The sequence below is a fragment of the Apodemus sylvaticus genome, chromosome 9, assembly GCF_947179515.1.
Source record: "Apodemus sylvaticus chromosome 9, mApoSyl1.1, whole genome shotgun sequence".
Taxonomy (NCBI): domain Eukaryota; kingdom Metazoa; phylum Chordata; class Mammalia; order Rodentia; family Muridae; genus Apodemus; species Apodemus sylvaticus.
In genome coordinates this window covers 109,800,558-109,816,042 of record NC_067480.1, presented here as the reverse complement: position 1 = coordinate 109,816,042, position 15,485 = coordinate 109,800,558, and the positions used below count along the sequence as shown (strand labels likewise).

Here is a 15,485-nt window from a genome sequence, read left to right as displayed (position 1 = left end):
CTCCTTCTTCCAAGGTGAAGCTAGCTTATGTCAAGTTGACAGAAGAAATATATATATAGCAGGGACACAAAGGAGATCATAGTGTGGATTGCCATCCATGTACTTTGAAAGTACAATTGTCACTGAAAACCTTAGGATCCATTCTGCCTCTGCCTGGACATTGAGCCCACATTACCCGGCCCCAGAGAGGCTTACCTGAGCGTGCACATGTAGGTACCAGAGTCTCGCTGCTCTGCTGGCAGGACCCAGAGCATGTCACCCTTCACCCACATCCTTGGCTCATCTCCCGGGATCAGCTGAGAAGAGTCCAGTTTACTCCAGGTCAGAAGGCCGTGGGAACTGCTGGAGGCGTCTGAATAAGGTACCAGGGGGCACCTCAGAACCACGGGCTCGCCTTCCAGCCTCAATTCAGATTTGGACTCTCTGCCACGAAACCGGCAGTTGTCTCCATGGACTGTAAGTCAGAGATAGTAGGCATGAGGTCCCCAAACTGCTCACATCAAGTCCCCAAAGTGAGGGTGGACCCAACCCGAGGTACACAGCACATCTAAGCAAGATTCTGCATGGTCCCAGCAGGGTGACCTGCCCCCAGGTTCCCATGAGCACTACCCTCTGTTACTATAACTTTAGACTTCCCCAAATGATAACCTGGAACCATCAATTTCAATTTCTATCCTGTGGAGGCAGATAAATCAGGTCCACATTATAATTTTAAAAAAAATATTTGGGGCTGGAAATTGTTTAGCATCTGCATCAGAAGGCTCACAAGCATGTGTAACTCTACCTACAAGTGATCTGACACTTTACTGGCCTTTCAAGACACCTGCTCGCGTGTGCACATACGTGTGCATGCACACATACACACACACACACACACACAAGTAAAGGCAAATTTTTAAATCTTTTCTTAAGATTTAAATACAGGCTCAGTTTTCATTGACTGATATTAAAGGTTTTACTATGGAAATAGTGGTAAAAGGTATTGGTAGTAACAGACTATACACTTCATGTCAAAGGTATAATAGCTAAAGAAACTCCATTTTATGTTAAGCATCCATCTGATTACCCATGACCATTGGTCTCTGACTCCAGTCGCTGGAAAGTAAGTTTCCAGAAACATTAACTCAGTGACTCCCATCCAGAACTATACAGCTGTGACCATCTACTTAAGATATAACTGACTGCTTGGGGCAGGGGGCGGGGAGGTGCTTCTGTAACCTTCTCATGCAGACATTCAAGGACTATTTGAAATTGCCTTGACAACTTAATCCTGGCACAGCACTTGGTTTGCTTGTGCTGATAAGCTTGTGGTTTCCACCTTTAAAATTCTACATCCCTCCATTGCTGGTGGGCTTGAAAAGTTATACAACCAGCTGAGCAGTGGTAGCGCACGCCTTTAGTAGTGGCGCACTTGGGATCAGAGGCAGGCAGATTTCTGAGTTCAAGGCCAGCCTAGTCTACAAAGTGAGTTCCAGGACAGCCAAGGCTATACAGAGAAACCCTGTCTCAAAGGGAAAAAAAAGTTATACAAAATCAATTTGGGAGTTTCTCAGAAGACTGGGAATAGTTCTACCTCAAGACCCAGCTATACAACTCCTGGGTCTATACCCAAAAGATGCTTCACTATCCCACAAGGACACATGCCCCACTATTTTCACAGCAGCTTTATCCATAATATCCAGAAACTGGAAACAACCTGCCCATCCCCCAGCCAAGGAACAGTTAAAGAAAATGTGGCAAATGAACATAACAGGACATTACTCAGCTATTTAAAAACAAGAACATCATGAGATTTGCAGGCAGATGAATGGGAACAGAAAATATCATCCTGAGTGAGGTAACCCAGGTCCAGACAAACACAGTATGTACTCACTTATAAGTAGATATTAGCCGCGGAGTGCAGGATGACCACACTGTGCTCCACAAATGCACAGAAGCTAAATGACAACGTGGACCCTTGAATCTCACTGAGAAGGAGAAATAGAATAGACAGGGGTATGGAGAGAGGGAGGAAACTGGGTGGGGGACTGGTGGGGAGGGGAGCTGGAGGGAGGATGGGCGTGTATGGGGCATATGTGGGATGACTCAGAAGTCTAGGACAGTGGAAACTTCCAGGAACCTCTGAGGTGACCCTAGCTAAGACTCCTAGCAATGGAGGATACAGAACCTGAAATGACCATCTCCAGCAAACAGAAAAAGGCTCCAGATGGAGAGATTGGGACACCAACCCAGCCACAAAACCTTAGACCCACAATTTCTCCTGCCAACAAGATGTGCAGGGATAAAGATGGAGCAGAAATCAAAGGAATGGCCAACAATGACTAGCCCAGCCTGAGACCCATGCCATGAGGAAGCCCACCCCTGACACTATTTATGATCCTCTGCTACACTTCCAGAAAGGCACCTAGCATAACTGTCATCTGTGAGGCGTCACCCAGCAACTGATGGAAACAGATGCAGAGACCCACGGCCAGGATCGTCAGGCAGAGTTGGGGGATTCTATGAAAGAGTGGGAAGAAAGGATTGAAGGAGCCAGAGAGGCCAAGGATACCACAAGAAAACCCAGAAATCAACTAACCTGGGTCCATGGGGCCCGCAGAGACCCAAAGAATAACAGAGAACATGCGTGGGACCGACCTAGGCCCTGCGCTCCTATATAACAGTTTGTGCAGCATGGTCTCCATGAGAGACTCCTAACAGCAGGGGCAGGGGCTGTCTCTGCCTCTGTTGCCTAACTTTGGATCCCTTTCCCCTAACTGGGCTGCCTTGTCTAAACCCAACAGGAGAAGATGTGCCTAGTCCTGCTGCGACTTTACATGCCAAGGCTGGTTGAGGTCCACAGGAAGCCGCCCTTTTCTAAGGAGAAAGGGAGAGCAAAAGGAGGGCAGGGGAGGGGTGGGAGGGAAGGACTGGGAGGAGAGGAAGGAGGGCAAACCAAGCTGAAATCAGGATGCAGAGTAAATAAATTAACTAATTAAACCATCCTTCCCTCACCCCTCTTGGAACAGTGGTCTCTAATCTGTCTCAGACGTTGCTCTTCTGCTAACAGCTTCAAAAAATTTAACAGATTATAATCTGGATTAAGTCTGTGGTCTTCTCCAGACATCTCAAACTCCAAAGTAAAGGAATCTTTGAATAAACACAACTTGGTCTTATTCTCCAATGTCTTCCTGGCAGGAAAGCTACACACCCTGGCTTCAGCATGTGGACAGGGAATACCTGTCATCTTGCTTGCCAAGCCATGAATATTCGTAGTTTGCTGATTGTTAACTGAACCCAGGAGCCCTTTCCCAGCGGAAGTGCCTGTTTCTCACCTGTGTGCTTCCCTGAAGAAATGGGAGATTCAGAAACCCTTCCTGTGTGCACCACTGCTGGAGTGGTGAAAGCAGAAACCCTGGTCACTAACACCAGCAAGATAAACATTGTCCGCACCAACTTCCACAGCGCTCGGGACCCTTGGAGCCTGCGGGAGGAGAAAGAGGGAGGGAGGGTCAGTAGGAGTGTGAGTTTCCACGGGAAGGTGGTCTGGGGTGGGGAATAGAACAGGGTCTTGAAACTGCACCTGAGAACCAGAACGCTTGTTGTACATATTTTCAAATAAGGAAATACAAATCATGTGTATTTGTCTCCCCATGGCTGTGTTTATGAACTTGACTAACATTAAACCCGCAGGCCCCCTCCCGCAGACCTGCCTGCGAGTTCAGGTCCCAAGTGCCTGCCTCTCCAGAAATGAATCGGAGCAGTCCCTGCCCCTCTGCCTGGGCCACTGCTCTTAACTCTTAGCTCCTCCAGGCCCGCGCCCACACACCACTCTCTGAGTGAGATGTCTCCTTACTCCCCACACTCTTCTCACGGGCTCTCTGGTCCTCTGCAGTGCTCTTCTCTGAACACACATTAGCTCTCCAGAGAAGACAAGGACTCTCTTCATCTTATGCACTGTCCTCAGGTGCCTGAACTCAGTTGCTGAGTTCGTGGACAACTCAACAAATCACCAGGGGCCAAAAGATCCTCTGGTTTCTCTTGTCGAGGGGAGGCGGGGAGCTTTGCCTGGTTCCACATGGGCAGACTCAGTCGATCATAGATGAACCCAGCAAAAGGAAGTCTTCTCACCCGGACCCATCGGCTCTTACTGGTAGCTGTCTGCTGCCAGGGGTGGGACCACAGGAAGCTACTGCGCCTCCTCGGCCTTGGATTCTTCTGCTCAGTTCCAGGTAGAACTCAACAAAGTAAGCAGCAGCACTGAGTGAGGCTATGGTGGAGATTTTGTTCTGGGAAAGGGAGCAGAGCACAGGCTAAGGTCCCCCGGGCCACTCTGAAGGGGCGAGGAGGGAGCGTACACAGAGACGCTCGCTTTGGACAGCCGGACTGCTCAGAACTGAGGTCCTGCAGAGTGGAACAGCTTAAACCACAGAACCGAACCCCGCGGAACCTGCTTCTCATTAGGCAGAGGCCAGGATTGAGAAATCAGCACTCTCTTTCCCGCCTCATCCCACCCACCCATCCCACCCTCCACCCTCAAGATGACTGTCTTCTTAGGTCTTAACCAATCACGCCGATTTATCTGTTTCTGACAGCTAAGATTAGAGGCATAGAAATCTCTCCTTGACATTCTAGTGATGCGTGTGGTCGCAACTCTTCTCTTGAGAGCATAGGTTTCTTTGAGCCTGTAGTTCACCACGCCAGGGAGTGAGGTGTTGTCCTCTGAATCTTAACAAATAGCACTTATTTATATCTGTAGCCCAGTCCCCTTTCTTAGGGGATTTTCTTGAGGTACTTTGGCCAAAGCACTGGCACACACACACACACACACACACAAATGGAGATTTTCCCTGACCCTGAGGAAGTAAGGTGGCTTCCTGTGGGTCCTGATTCCACCCCATAAGGCACACAGGGTTGTGGCTCTGAAAAGATTCAAATTTTAGATAAATATTGGGTCCCAGGGACCGAGGTGGCACTCCCTTTTATCTTTCTTTATGCATAAGGGTGGGGTCTAAGGAATTTGTGCACAAGAGATATCACTAGCAATTCTGGGGCCCTGCTTCATGGTCATAGCCTGTCTGTTAGGGTTGTACATGGGTTTAGAACCAGGCCTATCAGAGGAAGGTAGCTGATGAGAACCTTTCTGGCTCTCCAGAAACCTAGCTGCTCTGTCTAAAGAGAAATAGAAGTAAGTGTCAACTGGAAAGAAAGTAAGCTCCCTCGCTCTAGGCTGCCCCTCATGTAGCCACCATTGCACAACTGATCTTAGAACCCGAGCCAAGGAGTTGAATCAGAATAGAGTTGGAAACTGTATCTAATGAAACTGTTTCTCTGTTCAGGGCCTTCCTGAGGTCCAGGCTCTGCTGATGTAATAGTGACTTTGTGAAGGAAGTGGTAGGGCCTGCAGGATGCTCAACCTCTTCAGTCCAGGTGGAAACTTTCTCCCTTAGGGGACCAGACCCAAGCTCAGACTGAGCCTGAGATACAAACTCAGCTTGCCCTCTCTGAGATGACCAGAGAGCAGTCTCCCTTCCAGTGGCCTTCCTGTTTACTTTACTGTCTTCACTGTGGCTCTGAACTGGGTGTCACTGGCCCTGTTGGAAGCTGGCTGTAGGTCTTTAAGGGCCTTGTGGGGTTAGCCTAGGCTATCAACCAAATCAGGCAGCCAGGGCTTCATGGGTTTCTCTAAACTCCTTTGTTTCCGGCATCTTCCACCTACTCTAGTTATAAACCTTAAAGGCTTCTATCAGAGTTGACAAAGAGTCAGAGTCTGCCTCAAGCTGTGTAACTTCCTGTAGGAACCTGGGCTAGCCTGTGTCATAAGATGAGAAGCCACTGGAGCTGTCTTTCCCCTGAGCTTGGGACTGAGTTGATGCTTTGCAGAAGTGCCCAGATAAAGGTTCGGGGAAGTCTAACTTCATCTTGTTCACAGGCCGGACCTTTTAAGCCTTCATTCCTTCTCAGACACAGCTCATGTGATGTCTGCTCTCTCCCTAGCTCCAAGATGGAGTTCCCCAGGTCTCAGTGGGGACCCACGTAGGAAGCCACATCTTCCCTGGGTCCCTGAACATTGATTATGTGGTCATGTGTTGGCTGCTGGCCTGCAGTGCTGTGCTAACATACCTCCAAGGCAAGATGAAAGTCAGACCTCAGGGACTCACCCCTGAATCTTTCAGCACTCTCTGAGAAGTTGACAAACCTGTCTTTACATTGGGCCATATTCACTGCTGAGAGGGAGCTTGTACCCTGTCTATCTCTATGCCTCAATTTGCCATTTCCCGAAATTAAAATTGATTTTAAGATGGGATGAATGGGAGTAAGTGGCCAACGAGGAAGAAATAACTCAACCCCTGAAACCTGGAATGGAAAAACTCTGAGGAGAATTCAGTAAATTAATCTTATTTTATCAGTGTTATTGCAAATTGCATTTAGATGCGGGGCCAAGCACCTTTACTAAGGTGGTGCTGGTAATGTGCATGGAAACACTTTGCAGAAACGATAACCCTCTGCCCCTTACTCTGGTACCTTCAGACTCACTTAGCACGTCAAGTTAGGAGACTGTTAGGCCTCCTTGATTCACTTGTGTCTTCTTAGGAAGTCCCCACTTGGCTTCAACCAATGTTTCTTGGCATCACTGTGCTCCACAATCACCTGGAAGCTTTCAAAAAGTACCCAACACCCTGCGAAATTGTACCTGAAAGCGAATCCCCAAATCAATAATCACGATCTCCCCCGAAAATGCCAACTAGCAGTCAGCATTTGGATAGGTCACTGTGTACCCTTTCAGAGACTGAAAGACATGTGGATCAAATTCCCATCTGGATAGTTTCGCTTTTTCTAAATTCCAAAAGAAAGTAGGGGAGGGGATTGAAAAAATACGCATCTCTGCTGCATCCTCAAATACAGCCTTCTATCTGGGAGGTGGAGGGGTTTCAAGGGGGACAAACTCTGGTGAGGTTCCAAACGGAAGGAAGCCAGGTTGTCAGAGTTTGGGGGTGCTAGGCCTAGGGGGGCTTGGAGACTGGCACCCATAGAGACCGGGGACAGGTGTTTCTCATAACAGAGTTCTGATCCCATTTCATAAAGGTACTTAGTGGTTTTCTTCTTGCTTTTCTCCTTTTCACAGAACGGTGCTATATCTGGAAGACTCATCTGCTAAGGCTACTTGTTCAAGTCAGAAAACGCAGTTGGGAATCTTGGCCTTCCTGTTTTTTCTTTTATTCTCATAAATGTCTCTGCCATACATACTCAGACTTCCTTGTCATCATTCCTTAAGCCAGACGTTATAGCAGTGGCCCATCTAGCATTTCCTTTGTGTTTGATATAAGTGACCCAGACATGATTCAAAGTGTACAGGAGGCTTATACAGCTCATAAACTGTAAGGGGCTTAAGCATGCTAGGTCTTCAGTATCTAGAAGATCCTGAAGTCAATGACTCATAGACACCAAGAAACAATAATTCCCTGGAGAGTGACCCTCATTTTATATACAATTACGACATGCACTTAAAGATTCTACACACTCTTGGCCAGGCAGTGGTGGCGCATGCCTGTAATCCCAGCACTTGGGAGGCAGAGGCAGGCGGATTTCTGAGTTCGAGGCCAGCCTGGTCTACAGAGTGAGTTCCAGGACAGCCAGGACTACACAGAGAAACCCTGACTCAAAAAACCAAAAAAAAAAAAAAAAAAAAAAGATTCTACACACTCCTAACTTCCTGGTCTAAAGCATTCTGGGAGGCAGGGCATGAACATCTTGACAGAAAGAGTATCCAAAAAGTGAATATCACATAGATGCTCACAAACCACTCCTCCCCTAAAACTACCCCATCAATCTTCCTTTGGAATCTCCCCATGGTCCTTCTTACAACATACACCACACAACTGTCGGTTAGACCAGCTAACCATTGCCACAGCAAGGCAGCCCAGCAGATCATCCCAGTGCTGCTGTCATAAACTGCTAGTTTGCTCTTGCTCACAAGTCTTTATGCCATGTAGAGGCTGACTAGCCAAGACCAGGCAGGGCTGAGGATGGCTCCAAGATGCAGGCAGGCAGAATCCAAGTCATCTCTGTGCTTCTCTCTGCTTCCTTACGGCAGGAAACACCCGTTCTCAGGATTGGCCAGGCAATGCAGGCAGAAGCAAGCCATGGTCTGCTTGGGATGAGCCCCTTCTTACCTGCCCACCCTCCTCTGGCCTCAGCAAGTCATGGGGTCAAGAGTTATAGCAGCCAGGCTAATATGGGAGCATTCCTGTTCTCTGCTGGGCTTGATCTTTGCCTGGTTTGGTCAGAGTCTGCATCATGTTTACAGGCCACTTGGCCACACAGTGTCCAATCAAAGATTCTACCTGAGGTGTGATCTGAAACACTACTGTGCCTCCCTTCCCTTGTGGAAGGCTTGAAGTAGTCCAGATGGATACGCATTGTTAATGCAGGGAAATCACAGTAATCCTCTCCCACATGTAGGGAATTTCCGAGTCCAAGGACTCAGACCTACAGCCTTGCAGTTTAGCTGCAGTGACAGGGCAGTGGAGAGAGTTCTGCTTTGGGATGTATCTGGCATAACACTTTCCTGCAAGCTTTTCTTGCTTCAGTGGGTCTCTCTCATTCACACATTCTTGAAACGCAAATACTTCCTAAGTCCCACCTCAAACCCTGTCCTTGGGTTTGGTAGCATGAAAACCATACAATATTAGGAGTTGTTTTGTCCTCTTAAGACAGTCAACCATACATCATGTCCCCAGATATACTGGCCCTAGCCAGACTAACTGGTTCTCTATTTGGTATGTGAAAGAAGTAAAAATAACACCATGTCTAGTTCATGCCTTTGGACTAGAAAATAAGGCCAAATCTACAAGAGTGTTGGCTAATGTCATTGCCACAGTGACTGTGACGGATAAAGAACATACATTCCTTCATTTGTCTTTAGGAGGTGAATATTATACCATTTTATACAAGATATGTGAGGATAAGTCAGAGACTAATGGATTTGGCTATGATAGAATATCTACATTGGCATTTAATACCAATTTAATCGTTAAATTGGCATTTAAAGCCGAGACTGCTGACTTCAAAGGCCCCGTTCTTCAGAACTATACTGTTAATGGTAGAGACTTCTTTTTCCCTCCCCTAATACCTTTCTATCCTGTTTTCTCCAATACTATAACCTCTGTCTCACCACGGTGTCCACAGCCAACCCTCACACAGACCATACTTCCCACCATCCTCTAAAATGAGGAATTTCCATGTAAGAAATTAGGGGCAGATAGAATGTCATTGAAATGTGTGATCTTCCTAGGGAGGTCTCTTAAAGTAATATTTATGAAACTCACAGCCTCACTATTTGTTATATTTCCAAAGGAAATGAAATCAGTGTGTCAAAGAGACATTCATATTTATTCACAATAAGCAAGATTTGGAGTCAATCCAAGAATATGTTGCATACATATACATATGGGATACTGTGTGTTTGTTTTCTTAATTATAAAATCCTCCACTTGCACCAACATAGGTAAAGGGGATATCATGCCAAACAAAAGAAGCCAGACATAGACAATGAGTTAAATCCCCCTTAGATGTAGAATCTGAAAATGCTGGTCACATAGACATCATAGGTAGAGAGGAGGTGTTGATCACATATAAGTCATAGGTAGAACAGAGGCATTGACCCCATAGAACTCACAGGTAAAACAGAGGTCTCCAGAGATGAAGGTGGGAGCAGAAAAGATTTGAAATATCAGTCCACTGGTACAAAGTTAGAAGTAGGCAGGAAAGATAAATATTCTATTGTACAACAAGTTGACTGGTAACTACAGTCAACAAAGATGTACTACTACTCCAAAGGAGCTAGGGAATTTTGAAAGGAGATCTATACCAAGTAGTTAGCAAGAGAACTGCAGGTAATCATTCATATATATACCAGTTGAAGACTAATATGCGGCCAAACTTGATATGTGGCCTGTCTGGAGTTTGTTAAATAATAAATAAGTAAATAATTAAATGCCAGAGAAAGGAGCCCTAAAAGGTACTACCACCAGGGGCGCTGTTCCCATAGGATCCTTCTGACACCAACCTCTTGCAGATCAGTTTTCTGATGGTTGATTCTGAATAATTGCTTTTCACCCAGGAGGTGCTTTGCAGCCTCCGCTGGGATGACTGCAGTGCCCTCCCCAAGGCCCATGCTGCTCCTGAGTCAGGCTTTCCTTGGATGTCAGATGGACGTCTATAAACATGAATAAAATTGCTCTAACACCAAAACATCAGATGGCATTTGCGCAGGCGTGGTCTCTAGCTGATGTTTCATGAAACCATGAAGCTGTGGAGTCAGGGGAGTGTGCTTAGAAGGAAGCGTCCAAGTTTCCTTGTGTTTGCACACTTAGTCTTCAACTAGTGACTTTGTTTTTGGGAGGCTGTGGAACCTCTAGGAGGTGAAACAGGGAGTAGGTCACAGGGGCGGGCCTTGGGGTTTTATGGCCCAGCCTCACTTCCTATTCATGCTTTGCTTCTTGATTACAGATGCAACATGGCCAGCTTGCTCTTACCCCTGCTGTCATGCCTTCTATACCATGATAGACTATGCCCCCTTAAAACTGTAAGCCAAAAAAAAAAAAAAATTGACTTTAAACTGCTCCGTGTTGGGTGTTTGTTCTAACAGCAGGAAAAGTAACTCGTATAAGAATTCTACTCCAGGGCAGAATTCCTTGGGCAGGAAACCAAAGAGAATTTGAAGTCAGCCGTTCTCTCCCATTTGTCTGTCTGGACAATCAAGATCCCTGTTTCAAGAAGGAAAGGAAATCCTCTAGTGCGTCCCTCCTTGAGTTATGCCCCAGGCTACCCACCAATCAAGGGGCTGCCTTGGCTTCTCTCTCTCTCTCTCTGGATTTCAGCAAAAACAAGTGTTTCAGTGTGACTCTCCCCAGAAGTAGCTTCAAGCAAGCAAACCACAGGCACTTAAAAGTAACAGTTTTCAATAATCAAAACCTCATGGAACCAAAATCGTTGTAGTGTAGAAAACAACAAGTCTTTGGCAGGCCCAGAGAGGAGAAGAAATCAACTGCTCCAGCTCCCAGCCAAACGCATTCCCTACCCTACTTTCTTTAAACATGTCTCCAAATCATTGACGATTTGATTTCTCTCCTGGAGTCTGAGCTGACCTTGCTACCGGGAGGAAGTCTCAAGGCTGGCTCATTCCAAGCATCTGAGTTAGGAGTTGATCTCTATCTTTTTTTTCTAGACAAATAATCATGTTTCACACTTTACAGGGATGGGCTATAAAATGGGGCGGGGTATATGAAAATGAGGAGTGTGTGTGAAGACAGGGCAAAAAAGGAGAAAGGATGTGGTAAAGTAAAAGGCTCAGATGACCCAGCCTCGAACAGACAGACACCATCTTCCTTTGGTACTCACGCAGGCCTGGGAGACTGGTCAGCTGTGCCTTTGGTCAGCTGTCTGTGTCCTGACCTCTGCATATGGAGATCATGCAGACATCCTAAGAGTATGTACATGATTACATCATCTCTCAGAGCATGTACATGATTACATCATCTCTTAGTCTAACTTTATAAGCTACAAAAGGACTGTAAACTAAAAAAAAAAAAAAAAAAAAAAAAAAACAGTATGGGGCACTTCAGAATATATTTCACCTAGACTGATTAATGTTTTCTCTTCCCCCACTCTGTGTACACTGTAAAATTCTATATACAGAAAAAATATAACAACTAAAAAGTATAGGTGTCATCAAACTTCTAAATGCATCAGAATACATATAAGAATAAATATGTTTCAACAGATAAGAAAAATAAAAAAATGCAAACCAGTGGCTGAAAAACCATTGGCCCTACGAGATAAGATATGGCCATTGCTTTGCAAAATGGACAAATCAAACTGCCTTCTAGATACTTAAGTTTCCATCCATAGATTAGGCAGCTCTTAATCCTTATCACAGAAGTTTCTAGGGAGTAGGTAGCAGTTACTAAGGAGACAGCTTGTCAAAGTGCATGGGGAGTGCTCTTCCATCCCTAAACATCCATCCCAACCCCTCCCCAAAAGGCTCAGGGGACATCTTGAGAAGAAAGACGGAGAGATTGTAAGAACCCGAGATCAGTGAACCCTGCTGCTTAATTGTGACTTCTGGACATGACCAGACCATTGCACTCATGAACGCAGGAGCATCTATGGCTGCCTGCAGGCGACCTGCAGTTCAAGCCAGTCAGTGTGTCAGCATGCATGGTGGAGGGATTCTTGAAGCCCTGCTCCTGGCTGCTGAGGCTGCTGAGAGACGGAGGGTCAGCTTTCTTTCCAGATGCAGCCCCTGGTGGGTCTCTCATGCCCCGGTGAGTGGATCTCTACCACACACATACAGACAGCACTAAGTAGACTCACTGAGTTATAAGCACAGAGCCTGAAGTTGGGAGAGGGATATAGAGGTCGTTTGAGGGGAACCGGAGGTGAGTATCCATGTGAAATTCTTTTTAAGGATCAATTTAAATTTTTTTTAAATCCTATACTGTATTGAATGTGTCAGGACTGAATTAACCTAAAAGAATGAGCTTAAGTTTATGATTATCTTCATTTTGATGCCTGGAGGTTTTTGGGCAGCTGTCACACTTCTGAGTCAGACAGAACAGAACAAATGAGGTGACAGTGTTGGCTATTAGTCACGCTGACTAGCCGTTGGCCCAAGTGCCTATTGCTTAGTCATATTCTGTGCAGTAAACAAAATCCTCAAAACCCACACGTGCCTGGTATGTACCATCCAAAGCATTCTGCATCTGGTAAGAGGACAGTCACACCAACAAGATCTCAGGCAGGAAATCCCAGAACTTTAGGCAGCAAAGGGCAGGGAGAATCCTTGGTGTGAGCAGGGAGAGATGTATAAAGGGGCCGGGCGGGGCGGGGCCGGGCGGGGCGGGGCAGGGCGGCAGCAGCTTTTATCAGCGAGGGCTCTGGTTGGAGGCAGAGCCCCTGATGGGCTGTTCAAAGATCATTGCTACTCTGTAGAAAAGAGAGCAACTCTTTTGTGCCCAGAATAAAGGAAATTCTGCTTCCAAGCAGCACAAGGGGACTGTTTGTGATTGCATAATCACATCAGAATGAAAGCTGGCCCTTCCTTATTCAGACCCCCATCCCTCCACACACACACACACCCTCTGGAGAAGCCTCGGGAGATGGTAATGCTTCCTGGATGATGATCCCTCCATCAGTCTCACCCATAGACCGGGAAGCTTGTCTCTTTAAAGATGGGAGTTTCCCACCTTGAGACAAATCCATAATGTGAAACTTTTCTATCAGCTCAGAGCCCAAGTTCGCCCTCCTCTAAACAACCTCCATTGGTCAGATTTTGCTATCTAGAGTCATTCGCAGGAAGATTGTCCACACTGGGTGGTAGTCCTGGACCTCTGTGGGTCTCTTCAGAAAAATACAGTGAAAAAAGTACTTGGGACAGAAAGTAGGTGGCTCATTCCCTCATCTGTAGAAGGGACCCAACCTGGTAGAAATTTCAGGATGACAGGCAGTCACATCAAGAACTCACCACAGTGCTGGAAAAGAGTCAGCCAACACATGGCCGGGCTCTGAAAGCTGGTGGCTGAGGGGACTGGTGACATGGCAAGGACAGGAAGCTGACAGTTCCGAGTGAAGCATCAGAGTCCACCCTTTGCCGTTCTGACCGGTCCCTGTTTAGGATCTACCTGGAACTTTCTGGCATCATAGTCAGAAACTGAGCTAACACCAGTTACAAAGCTAGAAATGTATCTAGTGTTGCCTAACGGAATCAGTGAATCTGACGACATAGATCCAAATTATAGAATATGTTAACATATGAACATGGATCTTACATTCACAGAGACAAATATGTACACATCTATAAAGCTGGTCTCAAATTCTAAGCCTTCTGGTACCTTCTTTCAGACTGACCCTTTAGTGATGGAGTCCTTAAACACAAATATTGGTGATTGGAATTGGCCTCTGTCCTCATGAGGCCATCTCCTAGCTATGTGATCTTGGGTAACCCCAAAGTCAGTTACACAATGTGAGTCGCAGTTTCTTCATCCCTAAAATACAAAGAATGTGCTAACAAGACCTCACTACCAAGTATAAACATCTGGGTTTCAAAGTTGATCTGGATTTGCGCACAGGTCTTGGGTCTGGCTTACAACTCCCATTTCCAAAGACTCAAATCAGCGGGTCTTCATCAGACAATGTATACCAAGGCAGCTCCTTTGCTCCAAGCCCCTTAGCCAGCAAAGAACAGAACCAACCCTCAGGACTGGGTGTCTCTCATGGACATCGGAATTCTGCCTCTGTTGAGCCACCTCTAGGTGACTGGGTATTTGTTTGGCACTGGAGCTGAAGACTGACTGCTAGCACACATAACACACCTTCCAACTCCTCCAACCTGAATATAGGAAACACAAAAACTCAAATAACCAGTCATCCTTTAAATGTGTCCACCTAATATATGATAGAACAAACAAAGACAGGAAGAGTGTAAGCGTTGAAGGAGCCATGGGCTCTCCAGGGGTCTGCGTATTCACTCACAGCAGGAGCTTAGCAGCCTTCCCCGATAGTCTCTCTCTGTGTGTGTATAAGAGTGGCTGCTTTTGCAGATAGGTTAGGCATGATAGATAACCACAGTCACGTCTTCCATCCCTCAGCTGTCTGTAGTGCGAAAGCCTGCTCTCAAGAGGTGGAATCCAGCTCACCTCCCTTGAATGTGGACAGGCTAGTAACTCAGGTGTGGCCAAAAGAATGCAGCAGAAGCGAGTTCACTATGTGTGAATTCTACAACTATGTCAGGAAGATCTGAATAGTTTCCACCTGGTGTCCTCACAGAAAACCAGTCACCATGGAAGCAGCCTGACTGTCCCCAGGGAGGCCACAGGAAAGGGGTCTTGGTTGAGCTGTCAGCAACCTATCAAATCCTCTCAAGGGTACCACCCACATGAGGTAAGGCATCTTAGATGCCACAAATATGCCCATTCATTAACTGATAACGACTGTTGGAACACAGCTGAAATGCATAGCAGAGAGGATTTGTCTGGCTCTCAGGCATATAGTCTACGTGATATACGAGTTATAACAACAGAGTTGTGGTTGTGACCAGAGGCCACTATTTGGTGTAGTTTTTCATGGAGCAAAAGGTAAGTGCTCGTTCAAAAGCCAGTGCAAGGGGCTGCTAGAGTCAGAGTGGAGCACTGGCTGACCATGTTTGATCTCCCAGAGGATGGAAGGGGGACTGATCAATGGTAGAAAATTAGATGGTTGATAGAAGAAAATTCATAGTGTGAATTCATTCAGAAGGTATCTGCCTGGATCAAGAAAAGAACTAAGACTATTGCAAAGGACAAAGCAAAGGACCATCTGGGACCCAGAAGAGTCGAGGCAAACATTGCCCTCCATGTTAGTGTCCCAAAAAGAACACTGGGATGTGGGGGCACAAAACAGCCTTGGGTCACAGAGAGCTCGCTGTGTCAAGCTCTTTTATGTAAGATGAAGCAGGGCCAAGGTTT

The 15,485-nt window shown here is 46.4% G+C and overlaps 1 protein-coding gene across 2 annotated transcripts in view; it reads right to left on the bottom strand.

Moving 5' to 3' along the window:
- The window catches only part of Il1r2 (interleukin 1 receptor type 2), a 39,118-nt gene that overhangs the window by 18,291 nt on the left and 5,342 nt on the right, over window positions 1-15,485 (bottom strand). For both annotated transcript variants that reach the window (XM_052193157.1, XM_052193158.1), the window contains 2 exons: window positions 3,315-3,463; window positions 196-454 (listed from right to left, as the gene is read on the bottom strand). In XM_052193157.1, the coding sequence (XP_052049117.1) occupies window positions 196-454; window positions 3,315-3,463 (408 nt within the window). The remainder of the gene's footprint in view (window positions 1-195; window positions 455-3,314; window positions 3,464-15,485) is intronic.